Genomic DNA, 14297 nt, shown 5'->3' with positions numbered 1-14297 from the left:
GCATGTAGTGGACTTCTTATACCTGTGTCTCCCAACAAAGTACGAAGCAAACTGCGCGCTCAGCTCCTTGAAGGTACCGATGGAGTTTGGCGTCAATCTGCTGAACCACACCCTCGTGGGACCCTTCAGCATAGTTGGGAAGGCTCGGCACATAATCTCATCTGCCACACCTTGCAAGTGCATGAGGATTTTGAATGACTCCAGGTGATCCAAAGGATCCTTTGACCCGTTATAGGCTTCTATTTGCGGCATATGGAACTTTGCAAGAAGGGGGAACGAAGTGATGGGTGTTGTGAAAGGCGAGTTTGTTTGATGGACCAATTTGTCAAGGTCGTTTGACACCCGCCCCTTAAAGCCGTTCATCATGAAGTCCATCCTTTCCTTCATCATCTGCATCTTTGCAACCATATGTGGTGGTGTCGTATCTATGGCGGACAGACGGCTGGTATCTTGTTGCTCCGCCTACTTAGGGCATGGCTACCTTCCGGTCCTTCTCGATCCCTCATTTTGGCACTGGTGCCCTCTTGCTCCTCCCCGTGACTGTTGGGCCCAACATCCTTTTGGTGTAGCTGTTCTTCCAAGTTGTGGTTCTGCTTGGTAAGGCGTTCCACCGCCTCAGCTAGGGTCTGTACCTGTTTTTCTAGGGCAACAGTGCGTGGTTCTTCTCCGGTATGGTTATTGGTTGTCATTGAGCAAGTGAGTACCATACAACTCTTTGTCTGAGAAATGGTAATAAGGCTGTTATTGTTTTACTCTCTACGCTTCCCACAGATGGTGCCAACTGATGATGCCTAAAAATTGTCAGTGAGTTGCATGGTCCTCACATGCTCTAGACAAAACCTACGAAACATAAACAAAAAAGACCTTGCAGAGAGTACCGGTGTAGTACCAGCCAAATACCCTCTGAAGGTTAAGTTAGAAAACTTTCGCAATTCTAGAGTGCCAAAACTGGGGTAAATTATGGGTATCTTGATTTGTGAGGGCTTTGGGGTTTTTATATTAGTGTAGGGCTGACCTTCGTTTCTTGGTGGAGAAGATCTTTCCTTGTAGGGAAGATCCTCATTAATGCACGTACTTTGCAGGATCCTTTCCTTGTAGGGATTCTTTTGATTAGGGTTGATTGTGGGATACAAGAAATTTCCTTACATAGATATCCGTGGGGTTCAAGTTAAGCCAGGTTGGACCGTCGGCCTCTTTAACCTCGTTGGCCTCTCCACATCTGCCAGCCATTTGCTCCGTCCTAGCATCCCGTTGGCCTATGGAGACGCCTGTTGAGTTTCCTTGTGGGGTCGTCCCGTATGGTGTCGTCAGCCTAACTCTTTTGTTGGTTTCCGTGAAACTAACGGGTATATGGGTGCCAACGACCTTTCTGTGCGATATTTTGGGGGTATTAAATTTATGGCTAAAATATCCCTATCAATTAAAGACTACTTTTCTCCCATTATTTATTGAGTTTTACTAACGTGTGCCTTTAGGACATACATTAGTAAACATTTTAAGAAACATTTTATGAAAAATAAAAAGTTACTAACTTTTTTGACAATTTTTTCAATTCCCCATAAAATGTTTCCAAAAATAAATGATTAATGTGTCTTAAGGACATATGTTAACTAGACCCTTAATTATTTACTTCACTCACTCATAACATTATTTTATTATATAAGACAAAAAACAACAATAGTAGCTAACTAATGACTCACTAGTATGAGTACTAGACTTGACTATAAGAGCTTATGTCTAGCTATTAATTTATCTAAATGCAACACATTACTCATGTCTTAAGTCCTAACAATAAAAAGATCCTCAAAAATTTTAAAGCAATTACAATGTAGATTTAGTCAAAACAAGTTATTATGGTGATCCAATAAATTGATTTACAAACGATGGGTTGTAACCTAAGGCCATCAATTTTGTCATAACATATTATCTTCCTATTGTTGGTTGTACCCTAAAGCTATAATTAAGTTTGTAACTAAACTTTGACCTAAGGAAAAAAAAATCACAAATATCATATTGTCCTTTGCCATATTTAAAATACTTGCAAAACACCTCATTTCCATTTTCCAATATTCATGCGTTTTTACAATAAGTTCAAGATCAGTAAAGTTAAGTTATGATTAAATTGAGCCTAAAACTAATTTTTTAGATAAACATATAGTGGGAAAGGTGAAGGTAGCGGAAGAGAGCTTCAAACTTCTTTCAGGCTAAACTTTCTCCTTATTGAAACGGCCAATTATAAATTTATTTATTACTTTTACTTTCAATAAAAATAAATAATTTTTTTGGGGATTCCTACACTAAAAAGTAATTTGACCTAAAATGAGTAAAATTTGGGTTTAATTAATGAGGATCAGACTTCACAGTGCATCCTTATCTAAGCAATTTATTATTAAGATTTTATCAAGATTTTGGATCCTTTTTAATTATGTGAAATGCAGTGGTCTCAAACTGTGGGCTGAGGACCTTGTTTCATCACCGTGATACTGTGACGTGGCGCCACGTCATTCGCAATTATATACCCAAAGTATGGAAGAAGAATCGCCCATTGGTGGTATTTTAGACATTTGACTCGACTTAATCGAGGGCTACAGGGTCATTTCATTGTGGAATGCAGAGACAATTCTGGATAGAAACTAATTGAGTGGTTTTAGTGTTTTACAATCTCCTTGGGCCAGATCTGGTTTTTCTATCCTTTTTTGGTAAAAAAAAAAAAAAAAAAACGTATTTCAATCAATTATAATTAATGTTGTTTTGTGATTTTTTTAAGGGCAGTGTAGGGTGTTTGTCTTTATGGTGAAGCTTGTTCTTTGTCATTGAGATACCAATTAATTTTTGACATAGACAAAGTTTGGTCTGTAAATCTCTTAGAGAAAGAATAAAAAATGTTACAAGTTGCACTAACTAGAACATGCTTTTGCCAAAAGCCTTATAGCTAAATTGGCATCTCCCCAAGCATTATGCACATAGTGCTTGGGGGTTTAGAGAGGAAAGGGTTCGAACTGGAGGTTAGCAGCATGTTGTAATTATTTCTCAAAAAAAACTAGAACATTCTGTCTTAACCTACTTAATCATGTCATAATGTGACAAACAAAAATTTGTTAGGAGTAATTTTCTGTACTGTATGCGATAAGGCACATTGATTAATTTTCCCTTTTATATAGAGGTGGATTAAGTATGGAAAGAAATTTATGGAAGTGGGTCCATTGGTATCCATATAGATTTTTTCAGAAGCCCACCAAATTAGCCCAATGAGAGTGTCTCTTTGTTGGCACATGTTTTGGCACTGTACCTGGTATTAATCTGTGATTTTGTATAAGACGTTAGGCTCATGCTTATGAGCCAAATGTCTTTGTTTGATATTTCAAAACATTTTGATTCTTTTTAAGAATTGAAATCCTCCTTTTAAGTTATAAAAGAGGGAAAATCTCAATTTAATTAAAAAAAAAAAAACTTGAATGAAGTCATGTGAATTTCTTCTCCTCATCTTTAAATAAATAAATAGTAACCACTTAAAATTAAAAATAGGAATAGATGCCATGAATAAATTCTTCTTTTAACTGTACTTCTCATAAGAATATTAAACAACTACCTAGATTGGTGGTAAAGTCTAGAGTGTTTTAACATTTTATTAAGTGAATGAGTTATATTTAAAGTGATCTAAAATTTATTAATAAGGTGAAATGAAGTATTAGAAAGATTCGCGACACGTAGATGAGAGTTGTATTTAAGATATATGATTTGATCGTTAAGTCGTTATTACCGTTAATCTGAATATCTCACATATGTGATTCTCTGATGGTTATAAATAGTACATGAAAAAAACCCTAAAACCCTATTATGTAATTCTCTCCACATGAAAATAAATTCTTCAAATATTTTGAGGAATACTTAAAAATTAAGTTAGATCATCTTTGAAGCTATCTTATACATGATTTAAATGCATTATTTCATGTTTTAATTAATAAAAGTGATTAAAACTAAAAGAAAAATTAATATAACTTAAAAAATTAATGCTTATTTTACCAATGCTAATTACCAACATCAAATCAATATGGACATAACTAAACACCATCTATTTTGCATTAAAATGTCTTCTTTTTTCAACAATTAACAAGTTACGCCCACTAAGAAGTACATGATGAGGCAATTTAAATGAAAGATTGCGAAATCTTCTTTAGAAAGGCTCAATGTTAAAACCTCCTATTTTAGCTAAATTGCATTGAATATTTATGTTGGGCTAGATTTTTTAATTTAATTAGTATTAAAATTCAGGGGGTGATGCATGTATGCCTCCTTTAAAATTTGATAGAAATGACATACATTTATCTAGAGATTTAAAAAAAAAAAAAAAATTGTTATAAAGCTCTCTCCTTCCATCTATCTCTACAAAAGCAGTCATTTGACAAGTGTTGCACATTCCTTGCGTCCATTTTTTGATTCCATTAGCACCTTCTACTATAAATATGTCCCCCTCTTCTCCCCAAATTCATAGTATATATTCTCATCAAAAAAAGAAAAAGAAAATCATAGTTTATTGACCATGGCCATGGCTAGTGAGAGAGTTAGAGTAGATCAATCATTCAAAAACAAAACCTCCATTGTAGATATCCATATTTTGGTTGTAGATGATGATACTACATCTCTTGCCATTGTTTCTGCGATGCTTAGAACATGGAAATATGATGGTACTTTTTTCTTTTGTTTAAAGACTTTAATCTCTTTGAATTTAGCTTCTTGTTTAATTCACAGATAATTGCATGGTTAGGGTTTTGACAAGCCTTTATATACATGTTTTATAACGTTCATTCTATTGGAACACACTTTCATTCCGGCCATTTTTATTTCATTTATGTGTTTGGGGACTAATAACTTTTGAATTACATACACAGACGATTAAAATTCTTCTGCCTATAAAGTTTTGAATTTCATTAATTTCCAAAAAATATGATTTTTTATTTTAATTTTTCCCTTTAAAATAGATCTCACACTTGTTTTCTAGTATTGTGATTACGGATCTCATATCACACTAATTTGGTAAGGCTTTGTGTGCATGTTTTTTGACTTAATCTAAAAGATTTCTTCGTTTTCATTGTCTGTAAGAAATTGAAGGGAGATTTTTTTTGTGTGTGTGTGTGTGTGTGTGTGTGTGGAGAAGATTGAAGGGAGAATTTAAGTTAACATACTTGGCTTTCTACTAAAACATGGAAAATTGTTTTAATGTTCTTTCTTGACACGATTGCTTTGAATCCTTTCCTTATATTGTTAGTATTATGTTTCATGAATTTTCTTATAGTCATTAATTTGTTATGCATGCATGTTTTTTCACTTGTTTTTAGACATTCCTTCCATTTATCTACATTTCACTATGAGAAAGAGTTTAGTGAAAAATGTTGCATAATTAGTGTCTTCATCTATTGCACATATAATAGATTTAATTTTTGTTCACATATATTACAAATTGAAATTTTATAATCTTATTCTCTCAAACTATTATATTTTGATCGTATTTACTTTTTCATTGGCTCAAAGTTCTTGCTTGTGTACTATAATTTTTTTTTTTTTTTAAAAAAAAAAAAATTTATAATCCATGACATAAATGATTGAAATCTATAATATTATTTTCTTACCAAGAGAATATATATGCCTCTAATCCTTTCCCAAGATTTACTAGATTTGGGTATATACTCTATTTTAGGGGTATCCAGCCCACCTGCCCACTCGTCCAACCTGACCGTACTTGACCCATTGCCACCCGATCCTACTTGAACCGTTGCCACCCGATCCTACTGCTCTAGTGGTCAAACATGGGCCTTGACCTACCTAAAACCCTGGCGGGTCGGTTGTGGGTCTCCTCTTTCAAAACCTGTGAAACTTGATTTGCCTGAAAAACATCAATTTCGGCGATTTTTCAAGAATTCTAGCAACTTTTTCAGCTTAATTTTTGACAGATTTCAGCAAGCAATATAGCTAGATCGACAAAGATACACCAAATCCAGCGAGTTCTTTGCATGATTTAGCGGAAATCTCACCGAATTCGATGAGATCTTCGCCAAATTTGGTTAGATCTCACCAGATCTTGGTTGGATCTAGCTAGATCTTATTGATTTTCGACAGTTTTCGGTTTCACCTGAAATTGATCACCACCCGAAGGAAACCTAACCTGTGAAACCAGACACTTTTACGGGTCGATTGCGGGTCTAGGAACCCCCACCCGATCTGATCTGATCGATTGTAGGTTGGGCACAAACTCAACCTAAACCGAATCGAACCAACCCGTGGACAACCCTACTCTATTATTTTTTACATGTAATAAATATATATTTTTTTTGTCAATTTTGTGGAAAAATTGTTATATTGCATTATAATGATCAAATTTCCTCCGATCAATTAATTTAACATTCTTCAACCAAGTATTTAAAATTAAATCTTAGTTGGGAAAGGCTATATATGTGAAATCACATTTGTTTAATTTGAACATAGTAGGAAAAAGGTTTCAATATTTCCTTTCTACAGTGATTCCTTTATAAACTAATAACTTTGTTGCTATTACTTTAGTTGTGGCTGTTAGAAACCCACTGGATGCTTTGGCTACTCTCCGGATGCAAAAATTCGACCTTGTTATTACAGATCTGCATATGCCTGTAATGAATGGGCTTGAATTGCAAAAGCAAGTCGAAAAAGAATTCAAGCTGCCTGTGATTAGTGAGTGCCATTTTACATCAATGATTCTAATTGTTTCACATTAAAAAAAAAAAAAAAAAAAAAGTTTCACTTGCTATGGTTTTGTTTGCTTAAATAACAAACCATTGATTTCATCTATAAAATGTTCCTCTAATTGTGTGTCTACATAGTTCAATAGGCTTTTGTTATACATAAGGATAAATGCATTAAGCACCATATTTTCTCATAATTTTTTAAAATGACAAAATTTAGTTACAAAATTAGTTGTAATCTAAGATTATAACCTGACTCAATATCTTTTTACTGGAGGTGAATTTTGGCAAATCCACAATTGAATTATGTCTTCTTCTTATATCCTCCATGCTTGCAAAATTTCTAGAAAATTAAAGATCAATAGTTATGTCATCAATAAATTGTTTAAATTACAAGTTTTTGTTGTTTAAAATTATGCATAAAATATAAGCTTATAGATCATATAGTAAATAATATCCGATTGACACAAAAGCATAAATAACATGAAATTCAAAAATTAAAATTTTAAAATATATAGTAATGTTTATTTTATTGAGTAAGGTTGTAACCTAAAACTACAACTAATTTTATATCAAAACTTTGTTCTTTTAAAAAACTATGCATTTCAAGTTTTTGTACACATGGACACACCCAAAAAAAAAAAAAAAAAAAAAAACCTTTCACTAAACTTAGTATTATTTCATCTTACAACATAATTTTTTTTCCTAATGTATTTGTTCACTGTAATGCAGTGATGTCCGCTGATGATGAAGAGAATGCCATGTTGAAGAGTTTAGAGGGTGGAGCTGCTTTCTATATGGTGAAACCAGTAAGCCCAGAAGACCTCAAAAATTTATGGCAGTATGCTGTTGCAGCTAAAAAAGGCAAATCTGTTGTTATCGAAGAAGTCAAAAACACTCCAGCTAAATCATCGGTTGTTTCTTGCGAGAAAAAACAATCTGCAGAATCATCTGTGAATCAAGAAAAACATGATAAAAAGGATTCCAAGAGAAAGGGTGCCCCAAAAAAGGGAAAGGAAGATGGGAATCAAAAGAGTCGTGGAGCCCGTAAAAGGCCAAAGGTGATTTGGACAACTTCACTTCACAACCGATTCTTGGAAGCCATAAAGCATATAGGCTTGGACAGTAAGAGATCTCTTGCTAATTACAAATACTTTTCCCACTTTGTTTATGCTTAGTTTTCAGTTGCAATTTCTATATTTATTTTAGTATTTCTAATGTTTATCTTTCTGATTTTGATTCTTTCAGAGGCTGTGCCTAAGAGGATTCTCGAGATCATGAATGTGCGGGGCTTAACTAGAGAAAATGTCGCCAGTCATTTACAGGTTTGGTTCTACATTAAAATTTTCATTAATATATCCTTTTTGGCTAAGCTTAGGTTTTTGTTGTTAAGTTCAACGTGCCATCATAATTTCATGCAAAATGGAAGCAAATAAAAATGAACAAAATTTATTTAATTTTTTAAATGTCATTTGTTATAATTTAATTATAAAACTTGTACAATGGAGCATCTAGTACATTCAGTTATTGAACATAGAACATTGATAACCTATTTTTTAGATAGTTACAATATGCTAGCTTAAACCTTTTTTCTCCCTAATTAAACTCCAAACACTATGTGCATGAAGAGACACCAATTAAGTTACAAAACTTTTCGCTAGAAATTTGACAACTTAGACCATTAAAAACTTAGAAATCATAAAAGAAAGTTGCAAAAGGATGGTTCTAAAGGCGTCCAGCCTAGTGTTCATGAGCTGTTTGAAACAGACAATTAGATTGTATAGGACTATTTATTTTCAAATAATATTTCCAAGATAAAATCTCATGTCTTTATTTCCAAAAGCGCTTTACGCTTTATACTCCTTAAATTAGTGATAATTCATTTTGTAGATAATGCGGAAAGCAAATAAGGGATCAAGATCCAATTGGATTATTAGGGTAGTCCATATACAATTCATCAAATCCTATCAAAAAAAAAAAAAAAAATTGAATTAAATAATTATGATTTTTGAAATCATCAATTTATTAAAAGATTAATCTCTTCATCCTTATAACTTCACCTCCAAAGAGAAAAAAAAAGGGGGAAAAAGTATTGTTAACTTCTTAAAAAATGGCACCCACAAATAGATGTTGATTTTTTTTATAAAAAAATATTGGAAATAGACGTTGAATTGAATGAGAACAACTCAAATTCTTAAAATTAAGTGAAAATTTTGCATTCTAAACAAGTGTAGCTTATATATATATATATAAAATAAATAAAAAATAAAAAAACCTACGGATGCCATACAGGGGAACCATCAAGAAAAATCCTTGATCTTTTTGTTTGCACTACATCTATGTGTGTTTTATTTTACTTGGGCCTCAAATAGTGTAATTAAATATTAAAAGGTGTGTGTTTAGAATAAGTTAGTTTGTTTCTCAAAAAGAATACTAAAAATTATTTAAATTTCCTTAATAATATCATAAAATTTTGCTAGCGTAAACATCATAAAGTAGATACTTATTCAAAAACAACATTTACATAATTCCGATTCTTATTCAAAAACAACATTTACAAAAACAACCAATTAGTATTCATAGTTTCACATAGGGAATAGTGTTAAATTATTAATTTTTCCAAAAGTTTAAACAATTAAAAAATGATAAATTTAATCATTTAACCATGTACTTTTAAGTTCTAACACTTCTTCTCATATATAGACTCAAATTCCTTTATAATAGGTGATGCTCAATATTTGAAATTTTAAATAAGAAGTAGAGTGGAGGAGATAAAGATTGAACTTGGGATCTCCTGTTTTGTTACCACATTAAATAATCGACTGTCCACCATTGCGCACTCTTCATGCGGTAGTCACTCCACAATTATAAATACTTTTGGGGTGCAGAGGGTAAGGGTTGAGGTTCAAGTTTTCAGGAGGGAGTTTTACATATATATACACTTAGATTAGGCTAGAGAAAAAAAAAATTTTATCTTGTGTAAAAAATAAATAAATAATCGACTGTCCTAAAATTTTTAAAAATGATAAATTTAATCATTTAACATCATATTTCTAACAAATAGAAATATAATAAATATAATAAAATAGTGCATATACAATGAAGTAATTGATGTTCATAAAATATTAAATTTTTTGTTTGCAAGTATATAGATGATATAACTCTTTGAAATATGTTATGTTGCGAAGTCCACGTATCCCCAATTGAACAAAGTTTATCTCAATTGCTCTAACCAATATAAATTTGTACCTAATAAGAAATGCAGCACTTATCAAGTGGGTATAAGTAATATTATTATTATTATTATTATTATTTTGTTTTTGTGCGAAAATAGAGTATTTAAAATGTGTAGATATGAACATATCCATTCGTTTATAAAGATTGATAAGAATTTAAAAGAAAAAAAGTGTATTAGATTACACACTAAAAACATTAGAGTGCCTTAGACCCTAACAATTGTTTTAGCCTTTATGCCACCGCTTTTGCCAATGATGGAAACTGTTCTACCATTATTGAAAGAAGTAAGGTGCACTTTTGAATTGGAGTCAAAAGTCGTTATGAATCACTATTGTTTTTCAATGAAAACATACTTGCACAATTATGTTAATTGTTTCTTAATCATTATAATTGCTCATATATATACATACGAATATTGCAGAAGTATCGTTTATTCCTAAAGAGAGTCGCGGAAAGAGGTCTTTACACCTCAAAGGGCTTGTCTATGAGATCAAGCTTTGCCTCTGGTCTTCCTCCATCACTCTTATTCAAAAATTTCCAACAAAACTATCCGCAATTCCCAGAACAGCAACAAAGGAGAACATCTATGTTCCAACCAGGATTTGGAGGTAATTTTATGACACTTAATGGTTCTGTCCTTGGTGGTATCCCTTCTAATAGGGCATCTTCAAGTGGAGCTCAGTTTGGATATGTGGATCCCTTTAATGCTCTTAACATAGGCCCTGCCCATTTTCCCGTTAAGCATAATTCTTCAAGTTCAAACTTTGTGCCTCAACTAGGACAAGAGCAATGGCGCTCATCAAACAATCTTCAGCAGCCATTGTTTGGAAACATAAATAGTCCTCCTCTTTATCAGGCAAATCGTCCAGTTTTTGCTAACAATGTTGGATTGAATTTTCCATCGCTGGGAGATATGACATGTGGCCCTAAGAACAATGCTACCAATGGTCTAGTGAATACTTCAAATTGTAATGACACATACCCACAACAAGCTCAACCAATTAGGTCTCATCTTCGAAATGATTCCATGTTGAACTACAACTTTTACACACCTGGAATTCTCAACCCTAGTTATATTCCAGAAACTGCGAACAATACGGGGTCTCTCAACAGTTCCAATGCAGCTCCAAATTTTGGCAATAACAACAGTGTTAATGCTAGAATCCAAATAACTAATGGGAGAGAGCTAATTGGAACAAATGAAAAGATTTTCATTGACAATGGGACACCAAATGGTCCTTACAGTGGCTATGGAATGTTGAATGGGCACAATGACAATATCGGTCTTGCAACAATGAGGAATGGAACTTTTGGTAAAAACATGGAACAAGGAGAGTCTTCTTCTGCTGGGTTTGAGAATGCAAACCAATTGCAACCATGGTTTAACAGTGTCAATCAACAAGAAAATGGTTTGCCAATATTTCAAACACAGTCACAGCAACAACCCAATCTTGTGAATGGAGGAGAAAATGACTATCCCTATGATGATCTGCTGCATGCCATTTCTCTCATGCCAAACTTAGGGGAGGATGATCTCAATGAGCTTTTCTTGGAGGAAACCTACAACCAGCCTCCTTCTCAGGTGCGTTAGAAAAAAAAATTATTTTAGCAAAAAGTCACTTTGAGTTTGATTTTTATGTTTATAGTGGTTCATATGTAAGACATAGTTATTTTAGAACTTATCGAGGTAACAAGTTATTATTTAATTTCATATGAGCTTACTTTTGATATCACTTTATTATTATCATTAACAACAAATCATCTCAATGGTTGTGAACAAATTTATGAAACACTAAAAAGTATTACAAATTTTAATATAAACAACTCAAAAATTAATGTGATTGGTATTACTTAAATAATATAATAAATAAATATTTGGAATTTTGAATTATTTTTTTTTGTAAGTGGTGACAAGTCATTTTGTATGTGTGTGTTTATATATATATATATATATATATATATATATATATATATATTCTTAATTGCTTCATTAAGAACCACTGTTTTACTTTGTATGTAGCAACAAGGTGCGGAAGAAGAACCTTTTGAAGAGAATCCTCTTGTGAATGAACTCCAAATTCTTGAACTTTCTGGTTCATCCAGTCTTGGAGAGAATCCACCTTTAAGTGAACCAGCCTTTAGCCAGGTATATGTCTAATGCATTTCAGTATTAATTTCGATTTATAATAAATACATCTAATTAAATTATTCTTGTAGTACTTAATCTAGTTTCCCTCTCCAATATACAAATGCAAGAAGATTTTATAATTCGCATATATTAGAAGCCAAGTTGTTAATAGTTAATTTTCTTGTTCCTACTTGCTTGTTTTTTTCTGTATTTTTTTTTTCCTCACAAAAACCTCAAATAATCACAAGAATTAGTAGCCATTGACAATATTCCAAATTTCAACCTAGAAATTTTATTGTTTGCATTGTCATAGTCACTATGATAATTCTTGACGCCAAATTTACTATCACTGTGTTCAGAATCAAGGCGGAGAACAACTAGTGGACTTGGACTTTGATGTCGACATGTTTATTTCGGCGGAAAGCCCTGATCAAGACCTCAACGAGGCAAATTCAGCTTTTCTTTTATTTTAAGCATTCTATAATATCTTACTTACAATAAGTCTACACAAACCCTATTAAGAGGAAATTACTTTTGAGTTCACATATGATTTACCTCTAAACTATTTTTTATAATTTTTTGAATCAGACCCGTAGTTTAAGAGCTTCTCAATGAAGTAACGAAAACATTGATGTTCCTTAACATTACTTTGAAAAGCCCTTCCTCCTTGCAATTTCTGTGAACAAGTAAAAAAAAAATATATATATATATATATATATATATTTACTTTTACCCATAGCCCTCCCTAAGAAAATAGTATGGCTTCGCCACTGCTTTGATACAATCATTTTTGCCTCCTTATCATAATTAAGTTCGTAACCCTTTTGTTATAATATGTACAGCAACAACTCGCGAGCTCAAATGATCTCTATGGCATGTCTCAGGTGGAGAATAATGTTAATACCCCATTGGAAAGCCAGGCATGATCTTAAAGAGCTCTAATTTTATCCCTAATGAATATACTAAATTGGTTTTTTTTTTTTTTTTTTTAAGTTTCAAAATCTCTTAACTTTTTCTAATGAAAATTTTGGGTTTGATTTTTTTGTCAAGGGATGGGAGGACGACTTCATTGACTCCTTGTTTAGTCTTAGCCCCAACCTGCAGCTGCTAGAGTGAAAAAGTTGTGATCCAATCCAGTTGCGGAGAAACTTTATTATCTCTATGCATTAATTATGTTTAATTATATTGTTATGACATAGCATAATTGTGGTTTCATTTTGAACTTGTTCATGGCCCCGTAGTAATTTTACTATGGAAACGCCTTGGACATATGACTATGAATGTGAACTTATTTTAGTTTGTCGTAATTTTATTATAAGACTTTTCTATATGGTCATCTTTTTTCTTTTTTTTTGAGAAAGTTCTATATGGTTATCTGTGTATATCTTAACCGTGAAACTTGGTATCAAGCTAGAAGTTTCACAAAAAATATATCTAGCTTGAAATAAGTGTTTGTTATCTCTCTATTTAATTAGTAAGAATTGATTATGTATCTAGTATTTCTATTTTAATAAAATTATTGAGTTGTACTACATTCTCATCTATAAGAGTGGATTTTATTTATGGAGAAATTACTCCGTACACTATTTGTCTAGAGGGGTTCCCGATGCGGTGTGGTGCGGTTTTAGATCATTTTTAGCACCGCACTGCAATGTGCGGTTTAGCCAAAACTATAACTGCATCGCACTTCATATTTGCGGTCACATGTGCAATGTAGTGTGGTTTAGAGTTTAGCCAAATCATAACCGCATTGCATCTTATTTTTGTAGTCATATATGCGGTGTAGTGTATAAGATGTAGTTTGAATGATTTGAAGCCGGTATATTTTTTAAAATTAGGGTTTTTCATGCCCAACCCAAAAATTGACTTTTCCCTTTGTTTTGGACTAAGTTTTAAACTGTTGAACTAGTTTTTCTTTATTTTGGACTAGCTTTCCTAATCAACACTTGTTAGGGTTATTAATTTTTTTTTTGGTTGAAAACTAGGGTTATTAAACTATCAATAATATATTTAATATTAAAAAAATAAATATATTAATATATATATATATATATATATATATAGGGTGCGGTGCGGTATAGTTTGTGTGGTTTTCTTATTATAAAACCGCAAACTGGATTGCACCATGTGGTACGGTACACTATTACTTGCGATACAGTTATGCTATTTTGCGGGCAGTTTTGATGCAATTTGGTGAAAACCCTTTCTATTGTCTATCA

The 14297-nt window shown here is 32.5% G+C and overlaps 1 protein-coding gene across 1 annotated transcript; it reads left to right on the top strand.

The window, feature by feature from the left end:
* Positions 1-4540: 4540 nt before the first annotated feature.
* LOC126700777 (putative two-component response regulator ARR21) lies at positions 4541-13004 on the top strand. Its single transcript, XM_050398964.1, has 8 exons — positions 4541-4685; positions 6556-6702; positions 7446-7838; positions 7962-8038; positions 10372-11532; positions 11971-12096; positions 12438-12524; positions 12921-13004. The coding sequence occupies exons 1-8, from the start codon at positions 4541-4543 to the stop codon at positions 13002-13004; spliced, it is 2220 nt and encodes a 739-aa protein (XP_050254921.1).
* Positions 13005-14297: the final 1293 nt, after the last annotated feature.

This window comes from Quercus robur, chromosome 9, assembly GCF_932294415.1.
Source record: "Quercus robur chromosome 9, dhQueRobu3.1, whole genome shotgun sequence".
Classification (NCBI taxonomy): Eukaryota; Viridiplantae; Streptophyta; class Magnoliopsida; order Fagales; family Fagaceae; genus Quercus; species Quercus robur.
This window is presented reverse-complemented; position numbering and strand designations above follow the sequence as displayed.